Source organism: Biomphalaria glabrata, chromosome 10, assembly GCF_947242115.1.
Source record: "Biomphalaria glabrata chromosome 10, xgBioGlab47.1, whole genome shotgun sequence".
Lineage (NCBI taxonomy): Eukaryota > Metazoa > Mollusca > Gastropoda > Planorbidae > Biomphalaria > Biomphalaria glabrata.
This window is the reverse complement of record NC_074720.1, coordinates 25400114-25416016: the sequence shown is the minus strand read 5'-3', so window position 1 is coordinate 25416016 and position 15903 is coordinate 25400114. Positions and strand designations below refer to the sequence as shown.

Here is a 15903-nt window from a genome sequence, read left to right as displayed (position 1 = left end):
TACCATTTGCATTTCAAAAGAAAGTGGAAGCAGAAATAGAGACATTAGTAAAAAGAAAAATATTAGTTCCTGTAAATGAACAGATTGGATCAGCCAGTGGTTCAAAAGCCAAATGGGCATTTAAGGATCTGCATAGACCCAAGACATCTAAACACTGCTTTAAAAAGAGAACATTTTAAGTTACCAACTTTGGAAGCTGTAATGCCTCAGCTCCTAAATGCAAATATATTTTCTAAATTAGACGTAAAGGAGGCTTACTGGCATGTACGTCTAGATGAAAAGTCTAGTCTCCTAACAACCATGATCACACCATATGGGCGCTACATATGGTCAAGACTCCCTTTTGGACTAAGTGTAAGTGGAGAAATATTCCAGAAGAAGTTAACAGAAGCATTTTTAGGATTAGAAGGATGCATTAATGTGGCTGATGATATCGTGATTGTGGGATGTGGTCAGTCCAAAGAAGAAGCAGAAAAAGATCATTCTGACAAACTGAAGAGATTAAGAGAGAGAGAGATGCAAGGAGAAATGCATTAAATTAAATGAAACGAAAACAGTAGAGAAACAAGACCAGATAAGTTTCATGGGACACTGCATTAGTGCGCAAGGCATAAAGCCTGACATTAAGAAGATCAAAGCTATTCTGGAAATGAAAAAAAAAGAAAATAGCCAGGAAGCAAGAAAAGTATGTGGAATGGTGCAGTATTTGTCAAAATTTTTGAACAATCTAGCCGAAGTGTCTCAACCATTAAGAGAACTAACAAAGAAAGATTGTAAATTTAGATGGACTGAAAAATGTGAAGAGGCATTCAACAAGATAAAAACAATATTCCAGTCCTTATATTCTACAACCCCGAGAAGAAACTTGAAATACAAGTGGACAGTAGTCAACATGGACTTGGAGCTGTACTAATGCAAGAAGGACAACCAATAGAATTTGCATCTAGAGCATTGACACCAACTGAAAAACGATGGGCTTAGATTGAAAAAGAACTACTTGCTGTAGTTTTTGAGCTAAAAAGATTTAATCAATATACATTTGGAAGACATGTAATAATATTAAATGATCATAAACCACTTGCAAATATCTTAAGGAAGCCTCTAAATCAGGCTCCAAAAAGATTACAAAATTAATGTTAAGGAGCAATGGTTATGATTTCTCTTTTCAGTGGGTAGAAGGAAACAGTTTACACATTGCTGACACATCGCTGACACATCATCACGACTTTGCAATCAAGAGGAGAAGCAAGATGAAGTTTTTAAAATATGCCAGACACAAGTTGTGGACATACCGGATCCGTTATTAGAAAGAATAAAACAAGAAACAGACTTAGATGACACATTAAATAAATTATCAAAGCAAATTATGAATGGATGGTCTCAAAGAAAGCAAGATTTAGACAACACGATAAAACCATATTTTGATTTTGCTGATACTTTAGAACTTAGTAATGGAGTAATCTTAAAAAGAGAAAGGGTAGTCATACCTTTCAGTATGCGTCAAGAAATGAAAAAAAACTTGCACACTGCACTCATTGCATAGATGGAATGATGAGGAGGGCCCGACAGACAATGTTCTGGCCAGGCATGGCTGATGAAATAAAACAGATGGCACTGCTTATCAAGAAAAGAAACCTATGAACCAGAGAGAAACACTTATACAACATGATGAAGGAAATGTTCCATAAAGAAAAGTTAGAATTGACCTGATGGAAGTGGATAGAAGACAGTATCTAATTACTGTTGATTATTACTCTAATTTTATTGAGTATGATTATCTGTCAACAACAACATCACAAGATATTATTAGAAAATTGAAAGAACAATTTGCTCGTTTTGGTGTTCCGAAAATGTTAGTAACTGATGGCGGTCCCCAATTTAGTTCAAACGAGTTATTGAGATTCACAAGGCGATGGAACATCACTCACATCAGATCAAATCCTTGTTATCCGAGAACAAATGGCAAGGCGGAAGCTGCTGTAAAGATAATGAAGAATTTAATACTGAAAACTAAACATAATGGTGATGATCCATATGTAGCTTTACTGGAACTCAGAAATACACCTCGGCAATGTACTGGATTTAGCCCAGCTGAAATGTGCCTCAAAAGAAGTCCTCGGACATTGATGCCCAGCACTTCAAAGTGTTTAGGTGAACATGTTGTAGCTGAGAAGAAAGAGAATTACAAACGACAAGTAAAAAAACAATATGATAAGCAAGCTCGGAATCTACCAAAACTCCATCTATTTATTTATTACCAAAACCCAGGTCAAACAGGATGGTATCCTGGAAAAATCAGGGAGCAACCATCTTCAAGATCTTATAAGATCAAGGGAGATAATGGAAGATTCTACATACGCAACAGATATCATATTAGGCCAAGGAAAACTATTTTGATAGACACTGATGTCTATGATGGGAATGTCTTGGATGATGATAATGATAATGAAAGGCCAGATTTATCTGATACCTGTTCTTAACATGCAGCACAGTCTGGAGTAGTTTCTCATGTACCAGACAATAATTGTGATAGTAATAAGTCAGCAAGAACCAGCACTCGAGAAACAAATAGACCTTTGCGGCATAAGGATTATGATATGTACTAAGAACTTTTATGATAATATTAATATGTATGTTGATATATTTATTCTATGTATGTCGCACTCTCAATTGACATTTATTTTTATTTTGGTATTTTAATTGATATATGTTTTGTTGGCTGTAGAAAAGGAAGGATGTTGATGTGTGTTTTATATAGGTTGCACCAGTCGGTGTTGGGGAGTAACATCCCTTGTAACTGTTGTTGTCAACCAAGATGACGTAAGATTAAACAGCTGATTTGGTGTCTATAGCTTATACATAGAGTTTTGTTATTATTCGTTCATGTTAATCAACACATTGTACCTTGAAGAATATTTTTTGACAATGAGTTATGTCTTACCATTTCAGTTTTGGTATCAGACTAACAGATATCCCGTAATGATGACGTTACAGTGTGTTTTCATTCAAATTGAAAATATATAATAATGGCTTTCAAGTTTTTTTTCTCGTTTTTTTTTAACTTTCTTTAGTATCTAAGCAAACGTTTTGGCCCTTCAGAAAAAAAAATACACATCTGTGCTCCTCCTACAGAGTTGTCCGACAGACTTATTTTCACACATACACACTTCCTTGATCTATTTGCTACAATTCTTTAAGACAGATTTTTTTTAAACTAAACTTTCTTCACAGCTGACTCTTGTACATATTTGCACATATTTTTTTTGGTCTGTCATTTTCACAGTCCGATAGGCAAATTTAGCCCTCCCTTCTTATGAACACTTTTCTTTGGCCAATGTCAAGGCCCATACCACAGACCTATATATAATATATCTAGACTGGAAAACGGAAACAAATTCTTATCCGCGATTGATCAACTCACAGACTTACATATATAGATTGTTATGTATTAATCACAGAACTATATATTCAAGCAAATCCATGAAATAAAGCCATTTCCTGTTAGCTTCCATTAAGATACCATTCAGAAATCCTAGATTGAAGTAATTCACGTCTATTGATTTTAGTCATCTTGTGTACATTTAAATAAATTGATTTAGTTTTTATGTATCTAATAATTGCAAAATAATAATTATGAGACGAGAGTGCTCTTATTTTCGATGTTTAATTACTAGATCTAGATCTAAACATTAAATTATATGTTACATAGGTTAGGGTTTGAAAAAAACAACTTTACTTCATATAATTACTTTACAAAACAACGCCTTATTTATTTTTTTAAAACGTTTTTCACGACCATAGACGTTCACAGACCTATACATATATAGATTTTTTATGTACGTAAACTCTTTTTTCAGGCTCTAAGGGGAGTCGCCCCAATCAATCTTTTCTGTCTTAGAAAAGTAATGTTCTTTAGTTTTCAAAGTTTAGAAATAATGCAAAATCATTTCTCGTATATTCACGCAAATATATGAAACAAAGCCATTTCCTGTTTGTTTCCATTGAGAAGTTTCAAAATCCTAGATGGAAATAATTTCTGTTGATTTAAATCATAAGTACATTTAAATATATTTATTACCTAGATCTTTCTAGATTATGTATCTAAAAATTGCAAAATAATAATTATGAGACGAAAGTACTCTTATTTTTGATGTTCAATTACTAGATCTAGATCAAAAAATTAAATTATATGTTACATAGGTTAGGGTTGAAAAAAAAAACAACTGTACTTCTTTTAACGACTATACAAAACAACGCCTTGATCCAACTTTCTAAAAAATTTTCACATTTTTTGTAGTGTAAAAGATTTCCATGTCCAGTCTAGATATAATATATATATATTTATTCATGGCAAACCAGTAACTCAGACTAAAAACGCAAAATACCTAGGTGTTATAATAAATGAAAAACTGTCATGGAATCCACATATTGATGAAACTATAAAAAAAATCAAACAAAGCATTAGGATTTATTAAAAGAAATTTCTATAAATCAAATAAGAACATAAAACTAAAATGTTATTTAACCTTGGTTATGCCAATAATAGAATATGCATCCTCCGTTTGGGACCCCTCAACTCAAGATAACATTAAGAAACTGGAACAGACACAAAATAGAGCAGTGAGATTCATAACAAATGAATATTCACACTTAACCAGAGTAACACCATTAGTAAAATCACTAAATTAAGAAAACCTTCAGGACAGAAGACTCAAAAGTAAAGTAGAAATTATACATAAAACACTGAACCATAATCTTCAAATACAAAAACAAAATTTAATAAAATACTCAGAAAGACACAAAGATAAAGGCACATTCCTCGTCCCATATGCTAGGACAAATTTATACAAATACTCCTTCTTCCCTAGTGCTATTAGAGCATGGAATGGGTTGCCTGAGCTAGCCAGGAAAACCAGTGACTTGGCAGAATTTAAGTCATTGGTTAATATGCATGACTAAATGCATGAAGCGTAGGACGTAATTATCTTCTTTTTTTGAAGTAACGTCTGTATTATATAAGATAAATATAGGTCTGTGATGTAGATCTAAACATTCAATTATTTTTATATAGGTTAGGGTTTAAAACCCCCACTTTACTTCTTATAACTACATTACAAAACAATGCCTTGTTTCAGCTTTTAAAATAAATTTTCACGACATTTATTGTAGTGTTAAAAGATCTCTATGTCCATTGTAGATATAATAAATATATAGTTTTGTGGCCCATAAATAATGAAGTATTTTTCTTTGATTCTATAAAATACTCTCCGAGCATCTTCTTCCACAATTTAGCCTCCAACCCAAGCTCATATTTAAAAACATTTGGACGGCACCATTAGAAACAAAAAAAGGTTTCTGTTTTAAGTATTGTACTTTCTCCATGTACTCCCATTTTCCTTATGTTTTTTTAACAAGCTGCATGTTGAAAACTATATTTCTATTCCACAGCCGATCAAGTCATTGAAAGAGATGAATTCAGGGCTATATTTAAATTATTAGGTATTATCAGCCATCCCCAATGATGTTTAGGAAAATGATAAGCTGATCATGAAAGACTTTGGCTACTGTGGTCAACAAACCATCAGAACTTCATCTGGTTACCTTTCTATGTTGTCGTCATAAGAGAGAACAGCACGGAGACCGTCATTGAGCCTGATGGATTAGTGAAGTGTACGATGTAGGAAATATAAGCTTTGTATAAAAAGAATTAACCAGGTTCGAAACAGGTTCAAAACAGTACATAATGAACTAGATTTGCTACTGGAGTTGTACTAGAAATAACCTAACCGTTGTGGTAGACCAAACATTATTGACCTAATATATAAGCATGTCCAATGGAAACAGTATTAGAAGAGTGGCACATGGATCAGTGGAAGTGTGCGGAGCTGACACACATGTTGGTCTTTGTCTTCTTTTTTCTTTCTTTATAATAGACATTATCCTAGAAACAGCGTCTGCAAATGATTAAAATAGTGTCATTTTGTTTGAATCTTGTCTTGATAACATATGATATAGGTGTAATCCAAATAGGATTTATCCCTTTCACTTACAACGTATGATTTTCCCAAAAGCCATGTGTATATATTTAGGAAGCAGCATTGTAGTGTAAGTTCTATTTCAAATTACAAATCCTAGAAATAATAAAACTTCTTGTATTACACAAAAAATTGTGTACGTCTAAAGAACTAACAGAAAGGCAATCATGCTTGCCTGAAAGCCGCTTTTAAAAATTAATTTGTGTTGCCCTAACATCGCTCAATATATGTTGTTCAAGGATGATTTGAAGCATCAATATATGTTATTCAAAGATGATCTGTAACATCTATGTATGTTGCCCTTATGGCAATATAAATCATCAAAACCATATTAACTTTTCAATTAAATAACGTTTCAATTGACTGAAATATTCACGGCAAAACAGAGATTTAGCTACATCATCCATGTTCTAACAAAACTATTGTAGACTGAACAAATGTTCTAACAAAACTATTGTAGACTGAACAAATGTTCTAACAAAACTATTGTAGACTGAACAAATGTTCTAACAAAACTATTGTAGACTGAACAAATGTTCTAACAAAACTATTGTAGACTGAACAAATGTTCTAACAAAACTATTGTAGACTGAACAAATGTTTTTTTTACCTTTTTTTCTTGAGGAGATTACGTTATTTATATCAACAATTATCTCCCCTTGTTATTTCTATATGCTCCATAATGATATTTTGCACCTATGTTTATGTTGTGTTGCACCCTCTTGTTCCCAGTCTAAAAGATCAGCGGGTGGTTGACAAGGCAGCGGGTGGTTGACAAGGCAGCGGGTGGTTGACAAGGCAGCGGGTGGTTGACAAGGCAGCGGGTCGAGCAGGCCTAAGCAAAGTAAGCAAATCTAGAATATAAGATACACTGGGAGAAGGTCGCAATACCGAGTTTAGAGTTTCCGTTCTCTCTCTTTCGCTCGTGAGAGAGTACCATGGAAGTATTGAGGCACATTGAAGCCGAGTGAGGGAGTACCATGGAAGTCTTGAGGCACATTGAAGCCGAGTGAAAGAGTACCATGGAAGTATTGAGGCACATTGAAGCCGAGTGAGAGAGTACCATGGAAGTCTTGAGGCACATTGAAGCCGAGTGAAAGAGTACCATGGAAGTCTTGAGGCACATTGAAGCCGAGTGAAAGAGTACCATGGAAGTCTTGAGGCACATTGAAGCCGAGTGAGAGAGTACCATGGAAGTCTTGAGGCACATTGAAGCCGAGTGAAAGAGTACCATGGAAGTCTTGAGGCACATTGAAGCCGAGTGAAAGAGTACCATGGAAGTCTTGAGGCACATTGAAGCCGAGTGAAAGAGTACCATGGAAGTCTTGAGGCACATTGAAGCCGAGTGAAAGAGTACCATGGAAGTCTTGAGGCACATTGAAGCCGAGTGAAAGAGTACCATGGAAGTCTTGAGGCACATTGAAGCCGAGTGAAAGAGTACCATGGAAGTATTGAGGCACATTGAAGCCGAGTGAGAGAGTACCATGGAAGTATTGAGGCACATTGAAGCCGAGTGAGAGAGCCTCGTTAAGTCCTTGAGTAGTCCGCTTTGATAAGAAACTTAAGTTAGAGCTGCATTGATTTCGTTCTCTATACACAATGTGCAGATTTTGTCGTTTCTAGGAAATGTGTTGCTCAAATGCCTTTTTGGTTGGCATTGGAAGCGAAAATTCAATTAGCAATCGAACAAATGAGATTTAAAACCAGTTTTTTTCCTTCTTCACACTTTTGCTCAATCTCAGATATTTTTTTTTACAGAATTAGGTTTTTACATTATTTTGAAAATAAATCAGTTCTAATGTAATATGCACATACTTCAAATCAACGTACTTCGTCATTTAGTTTTCTATATAAAACATGACGACCTCAACTCCTATTTGTGCTAGTAATAAACACATCTGCAAAGAATCAAAACGAGGTTTCTAAACTCACTTTGGACCAAGCACAATTTTCTCTTTGCTACTATTATGTCCATATTTTGGAAAAAAAAAAGAGTTCTCCGGGCTGAGTTGATCCAAAAACTAAACGTTTCTGTCCTTGTTTAAGAAAAGTAAAATTAGCCACAACAACTCGAAAATGAGCTTAATTTAAAAGAATTCAGATTAGATCCTACAATGTTGCCTAACAGATTAATATTTGTTTTTATATTCAAGTGGCGCTGTTATTTACTTATAGGCCAATTGTTGTATTCATTCCTTCGGTGCAGACACATTCCAATCTTTTCAATCAAATATTTAATGGCATACATGCTCTGTTTTTAGAAGGAATGGTCATGATATAAAATAAAGTCGAATAAAATTTTAAATTTCCGCTCACGTGCTGTTTTCTTGCATTCAGAATAGGCAGGCCGGTCTATCTTAATTGTTTCAGTTCTACAAAGTCTGCTATGCATAGTTTTTGTGCGAACTCATTTCTCTGTAACATGAAATCATTTCTGACCACATTGCACAGTAGACGAGAATATGAGTTATATTTTGAAAACCTCTTCTAAGTTGTTTTGTTTCTTCCTACGGCACAGCGTATGTTAATTACATATGGGCGACAATATATTTCTTTCAATTTTCTATTCATGGGAAATGGAATTTGATCTATAAATAGGCCTTCTAATATACCGATTCTTAAGCGAAATTTCAAATTTAAGTATTTCTAGCGGTTTTAGTTTGAATGTACTAAAGATAATGACAAATTTCAATTAAAATACAATATTAATATAAGGACAACTAAACACTAAAAAGATCATTTGCAATTTGAACTATCATTGCATTGTCATGGATATGTCTAGCCAGTGTAGGACATGTTAAAGAAAGTCACTGCTATTTTGAATCCCATAGAAGATCAAATTGTAATTACCTTTTAATGTTAGAAAGTAACTTAGCTAGTATGATTTTATATCAAATCGAACATTATGTATGTTTATTAAATATGATTAATGACCTCGTAGTCGTGTGTCTCAAAATGCTGAAGAGGCTGGTGTATGTATTGAAGTCATTTCAAATGTCCAGATTTGCAGTGTTTTAAGTTAGAGTTTATTCGTCAACGCAAGGGACGTAACTCGGTGTTCCCTCAATGGGAAAGTCTTCTGTACTTCCCACTCTCCCAAACCGCTGAGCTGTTCATTTGAGCGCGGACGTAGTGGGCTTTACAAGTAAAGAGTTGTTCAAGTTTAGGTCATCATTACGGGCTGTAATAGTTTAAACCTTTAGATTGTCTTGCTGTGTAGTTTTTGCTGGATTGTAGGTTATTGAAACATATCCTTTCCTATATGGTCAGAGCTAATGAGACCCAAATTTCTTTTCCACACTTTTGGTCAGTTGCTAAATCAATTCCCATCTAAACATCCAAATCTTCTGTTTTCACTACTATACTGAACAAATAAAAAATGCGCAGGGATATATGGAGTACTTCTACCTTTGTCGTCATCTTTAGCGTAGGATTAAATCAAGTTGTTAAACATCATCCGTAGTAAAAGATTGCTCCATATTACATATATTGAAGCCACAAAGTCATGAAAAATCGGCCACAATATGGAAATAGCTGATAATTTTAAAGCTACCTTTTGGTGTTTCACTTAAGAGTAAGTACAAACTTGTTTGTATGAAGTCTATGCATAGTGTATAATGTACATCAACATGTTTTGAAACAATATTTCAATGCTGGTTCGTTTCGCAGTTTTATTTCAAATACATCTTTTGACTTCCAAGTGTATGAACTATGAAACCATTTCAAAGAAACAAATATGTCAATGTCGTATTCTAAAGTCATTCTCCAAACTAAGAAACCATTTGGAAAGAAACAAATATAAGAAGTACATCATATACTTCAAAAAGTACAACCATCACGCTCCTGGTAACGTACAAAGTATGGTCTCATGTACATTTCATGTGAATGTTCATTTCACAATTCAAATCGATACTGGAGGTTAAAGTTAAAAGTCCTCAGGACTAAGCGAATATGACACTTTTATGCGCAAGCAGCAAGGTCGTGATTAATTACAGAACTCTTAACAGACGAGAACAATGGCGGACATTCAAGACCTGTTAATGATACAACATACTTGTCTGTGCTTGCAAACACTAACAGCGAACACCCCGGAACAACGCTGAGCAAGGCTGTACTCTGCTGACCAAAGTTCGTTCTCTTCTAAAAAATAAATGTTGTGGTTGGAACTATCCGAAAAAAAAAATCAGATACGCAGACGTTGTTCTATGGTCCACCATATCAGACCCCAGGGGCGAAACGGATCTTCTGATGGTTCCCTTTTAGTAAATAACAAGGCGGATTTACTTAATCTTTAAACAAGACCGTCTTGCAATGCATATCTATTATCTATTTTTAAAAAAGGTGATCAAGGCGTTACTCTGTTCTCAAATTGTGCAAAATCCTCCTTGGCTAACTTTATACTCAAGAAAGTGATGTAGATGTAAGCGCTATAAAAATCAACCCAGGCGCCATTTCGTCCTCACTGACATAGAGGAAAGTAGCTGGCAGCGGATGACATCTGAAAGAGACAGTTGGAGAGCTCTCACAAAAGGCTGCGGGACAAACATTTGAGATTCAAAGAAAAGCCATTATTGAAGACAGGCGCAGAAGACGGAAAGAAAACGTAACGTAGATCTTAATTAACAGGCTGACAGTGGACAACGGCTTTGTCTGCAGGAAATGCGGGAAAATATGCAGGTCGCAACCTGGTTTGCGTAGCCACGTGAAACACTGCAATCATCACTAATCTCCGGAATGGAAGACATTGCCATTATTATTATATGTAAGCTAGTGTAGTTTCAAAAAAACAATCTTTTGCTATGCAATAAATGCATGAAACGTACAGGGAACAGTAAGTTACATACAGACATCAAAACCATTTGACCAATCTGGATAAAACTTGGCATAAATGTTCCTTAGATCACAACGGTGATCTTTGTGTATTTTAAAGACCTATTATCGAACTTGTCTTGATTTTTATCAATATGTAACTTATTTAATTCATATAATTGACCTTAAAAAATGTTGGTCTTTTTTTTTTCATTTTAAAATTAAACATTCGCTTTAATTGTATTAATTATATATTTTGAATTTAGTTATCGCGCTAGATCTAGGTCAAGTCTAAGGATACAACATCTGTATCTGTTATGTAGGTCTACCCCAAATTCTTTAGTCATTGACAACTGTGGTTTAAATATTCCTTAGATTCAGATCTATATAGCTTAATACAAGAACGTTTTTAACTTACATTGTAATAGTCAAGAATTGCTATTTGCTGCAGTCTACTGAGAATATTTCACTGTTTATGTGAACAAGCAAACGTCATGAGATTTGACACTGCCAAAAGGGTGACACTCTCTGGGGTCTTTTGAACATACTAATATAACATTCTTAATTTATATACTTATGGTACGCTCCCATTCAATTTATAGCAATCGATCATACTTTTCAGATCTATTTACTCTAATTTAAATCTTGGTTTAGAACTTACGTGGGTGTTTTAGCATTGAACTAGCCTATTTTATTTCTTGGATAAGTAGCATAGAAAAGATGACACTGGTAATCTAGCCCTCCCCCCTCCCACCCATTGTGAGCTCTGAAAATGATGCCCACTAAGGTATATACAAAACGATTATTTAGGTCTATTTCAAATACATAGAATTCATTCATATAGTTTGATAGAACATAAGCCACGCACTATCCACTACGTTTTCTCTTGGCTGTAACAAAATAAAATGAAAAAAGATGTGCATCAATGTGGAAGAAACTTGCTACGAATAGGAAGCTTTTCCTAAACACGACCGCAGTGGGTCAGTAGGCCTAAAGCTCACAGTTTCTCACCAGGATAGGGAAATGGCATTATATATACGTACAAATCTACCTGACCAGAGGAGAGTACGGGAATATAACTATGATCATTATTTTGCTTGATTGTTATGCCAAGCTAATTAATTTAATTACTCAAATACGAGAAAAGTGGTGCCCTGCGAGCATTTTATATATATTATTACGAATTATTAAAAAGCATAGATACCTTTTCATATATAAGCAAAAGAAAATATTTTTTTTTAATTCGAGAAAAGCCGGGTAAAATTATAGCTAGTGTGATATCTAAAAATCGATTTTGTCAAGTCACTTAGGTTGGCATATTTTTAAAGTTCAATAGCCTTATTGTGCATTATGATTTTTATAAGTTCGGTTATGTTAATAAATGAGCTCACATTATGGTGTTTGTCACCAGTTTAGTGTGGATGATGCACAACAGATTATTTAGTGCTGAAATAAGTCTATAAAATGAAAAGACCAAAAGCACACTATTTATTTGAATTAACTTCTTGAATAAATATTTTACTTTTTACAAAAGTACGTATTTATAACATTGTCTGCATACTACAAGTATTTGTGTCTGTCAACTTGTGTGATTCGTTTTTATGTGTATTCACTGTGTGACGGAGTTGAAATGATTATATACTCATACATTCACGTTCAATTATTATTATTATTAAAAAGACTAAACAGCAAGAATGTCTTATATTTATATTTAATGTAAAATTTTCAGACGATAGGTCTCTAATGTTGTCTATAACATCGTAGAGTTTGTTTCATTTATCATCTTATGTAATCTATAATATTGTAGAGTTTGTTTCATTTGTCGTCCTAATACACGATCCATGTATTCAGCACTTCTAGTCAAAGTCATTTTTGTTGTTTTTATATCCTTCTTTCTTTTTATTCAACTGTTCGAGAATTCCATGTTAAGTAGACATAGCTACTTTAGACACGCCATTTCATCCTGGTTATATTGTCCATGTTAAGTAGACATAGCTACTTTAGACACGCCATTTCATCCTGGTTATATTGTCCATGTTAAGTAGACATAGCTACTTTAGACACGCCATTTCATCCTGGTTATATTGTCCATGTTAAGTAGACATAGCTACTTTAGACACGCCATTTCATCCTGGTTATATTGTCCATGTTAAGTAGACATAGCTACTTTAGACACGCCATTTCATCCTGGTTATATTGTCCATGTTAAGTAGACATAGCTACTTTAGACACGCCATTTCATCCTGGTTATATTGTCCATGTTAAGTAGACATAGCTACTTTAGACACGCCATTTCATCCTGGTTATATTGTCCATGTTAAGTAGACATAGCTACTTTAGACACGCCATTTCATCCTGGTTATATTGTCCATGTTAAGTAGACATAGCTACTTTAGACACGCCATTTCATCCTGGTTATATTGTCCATGTTAAGTAGACAAAGCTACTTTAGACACGCCATTTCATCCTGGTTATATTGTCCATGTTAAGTAGACATAGCTACTTTAGACACGCCATTTTATCCTGGTTATATTGTCCATGTTAAGTAGACATAGCTACTTTAGGCACGCCATTTCATCCTGGTTATATTGTCCTTGTTAAGTAGACATAGCTACTTTAGACACGCCATTTCATCCTGGTTATATTGTCCTTGTTAAGTAGACATAGCTACTTTAGGCATGCCATTTCATCCTGGTTATATTGTCCATGTTAAGTAGACAAAGCTACTTTAGACACGCCATTTCATCCTGGTTATATTGTCCATGTTAAGTAGACATAGCTACTTTAGGCAAGCCATTTCATCCTGGTTAAATTGTCCATGTTAAGTAGACATAGCTACTTTAGGCACGCCATTTCATCCTGGTTATATTGTCCTTGTTAAGTAGACGTAGCTACTTTAGGCACGCCATTTCATCCTGGTTATATTGTCCTTGTTAAGTAGACGTAGCTACTTTAGGCACGCCATTTCATCCTGGTTATATTGTCCTTGTTAAGTAGACATAGCTACTTTAGGCAAGCCATTTCATCCTGGTTATATTGTCCTTGTTAAGTAGACATAGCTACTTTAGGCACGCCATTTCATCCTGGTTATATTGTCCTTGTTAAGTAGACGTAGCTACTTTAGGCACGCCATTTCATCCTGGTTATATTGTCCTTGTTAAGTAGACGTAGCTACTTTAGGCACGCCATTTCATCCTGGTTAAATTGTCCATGTTAAGTAGACATAGCTACTTTAGGCACGCCATTTCATCCTGGTTATATTGTCCATGTTAAGTAGACATAGCTACTTTAGGCACGCCATTTCATTCTGGTTATATTGTCCATGTTAAGTAGACGTAGCTACTTTAGGCACGCCATTTCATTCTGGTTATATTGTCCATGTTAAGTAGACGTAGCTACTTTAGACACGCCATTTCATCCTGGTTATATTGTCCTTGTTAAGTAGACAAAGCTACTTTAGACACGCCATTTCATCCTGGTTATATTGTCCTTGTTAAGTAGACATAGCTACTTTAGGCACGCCATTTCATCCTGGTTAAATTGTCCATGTTAAGTAGACATAGCTACTTTAGGCACGCCATTTCATCCTGGTTAAATTGTCCATGTTAAGTAGACATAGCTACTTTAGAACGCCATTTCATCCTGGTTATATTGTCCATGTTAAGTAGACATAGCTACTTTAGGCACGCCATTTCATCCTGGTTATATTGTCCATGTTAAGTAGACATAGCTACTTTAGACACGCCATTTCATCCTGGTTATATTGTCCATGTTAAGTAGACATAGCTACTTTAGACACGCCATTTCATCCTGGTTATATTGTCCATGTTAAGTAGACATAGCTACTTTAGGCAAGCCATTTCATCCTGGATATAGTATCCATACCTACTTTAGGCAAGGCATTTTTTATAACCATTTCATCTTGATTACTATGCCCATGTTTTCATAAACCATCACAATTTATTTATTATTTGGTACTTTCCTAATGTTTACTGTGAATGAGAGTGACCTCATGTAGAAGACTTGTCTCAAATGTACTTTCGTCTATTGTGAATAAAAGCACACTTTTTTTTTTGTCAATTGTGAATAAAAGCACAAATTTTTTTGTCTTATTAATGTCATAAATATCAAATTATTTTACAAAAAAAAAAAAAAGGCCTTTTATCGGCTTGCCAACTGTTCGCTTCGGTTAACTAATATAATTTTCTACTATAGACAGTATTTGACTATATTAAATATCTACATCTATGTCGCTTCGGATATAGCTACTTAGTTTGGGTAAGAGTATTCATTTGTATAGGATAGAGTAACTTTTTCCTTACTTCAAATTTACTTTTTTTCTGAACGCTACAATGATTGTGTCTAAAGCTTCTCGTTAAACTTCTAAGCTAGACAATGTCTGGTCCAACACTATTGTTATTTCTAGATGAACAAAAAGAGTACACTCAAGTGGCTTGTTCCTGAAACAAGTAGTTTGTCGATCCATCATTACTCCAACGGCTGCTGGTTTTCTACTCAGATAAAACTAGTCATGCTGAAGAACCAGAATAGAACCACTTACAAAGTATTGGGTGAAAGAAGTATTAGCTTGTATCGTCTGCTGTACATTTCCTAAACATAGAAAGAGAAACAATCCCAAGGCTTGAGCAAAAACTAAAAACATAGTGAGTTTTGTCATAAAATACGTTCATCACTAACGTTAAAACATTTTGTATTTGAATTAAAAGCCTTCACTTCTAGTTGCCTATTATGTTCTTTGTAGCATTTCATTGTCTGTAGAATTTGCTTTATTGTAGAATTTTCGCTGTTTCTATTTCAAAACATCAAATTGCCTCATTGTTAAAAATCTATTAAATAAATGTTATAAGAAAATAAATTTTTTTTTTGGCTTTTCTTTTTGTAATGTGTTAAAAAAAGACGCATTTGTCAGTTTTTTTTAAATTGTTGGAAGATACGATGGTAACATTTGTGTTGGAGATTTGATCTCTACGCTAGAAATCAAAATTTAATGGAGACATGAAAACAAAACATACAACCTGTCAAATACAAAACTCAGAAA

At 34.4% G+C, this 15903-nt stretch overlaps 1 protein-coding gene and 1 long non-coding RNA gene across 2 annotated transcripts; both read left to right on the top strand.

The window, feature by feature from the left end:
* The first annotated feature begins 1850 nt into the window (after positions 1-1850).
* LOC129928517 (uncharacterized) lies at positions 1851-2480 on the top strand. Its single transcript, XM_056043142.1, has one exon. The coding sequence runs from the start codon at positions 1851-1853 to the stop codon at positions 2478-2480; it is 630 nt and encodes a 209-aa protein (XP_055899117.1).
* A 1472-nt stretch (positions 2481-3952) lies between these two features.
* LOC129928653 (uncharacterized) lies at positions 3953-15486 on the top strand. The gene is made up of 2 exons (XR_008780114.1): positions 3953-4055; positions 5449-15486. It is a non-coding gene; the product is annotated as an uncharacterized LOC129928653 (long non-coding RNA).
* The last annotated feature ends 417 nt before the right edge of the window (positions 15487-15903 follow it).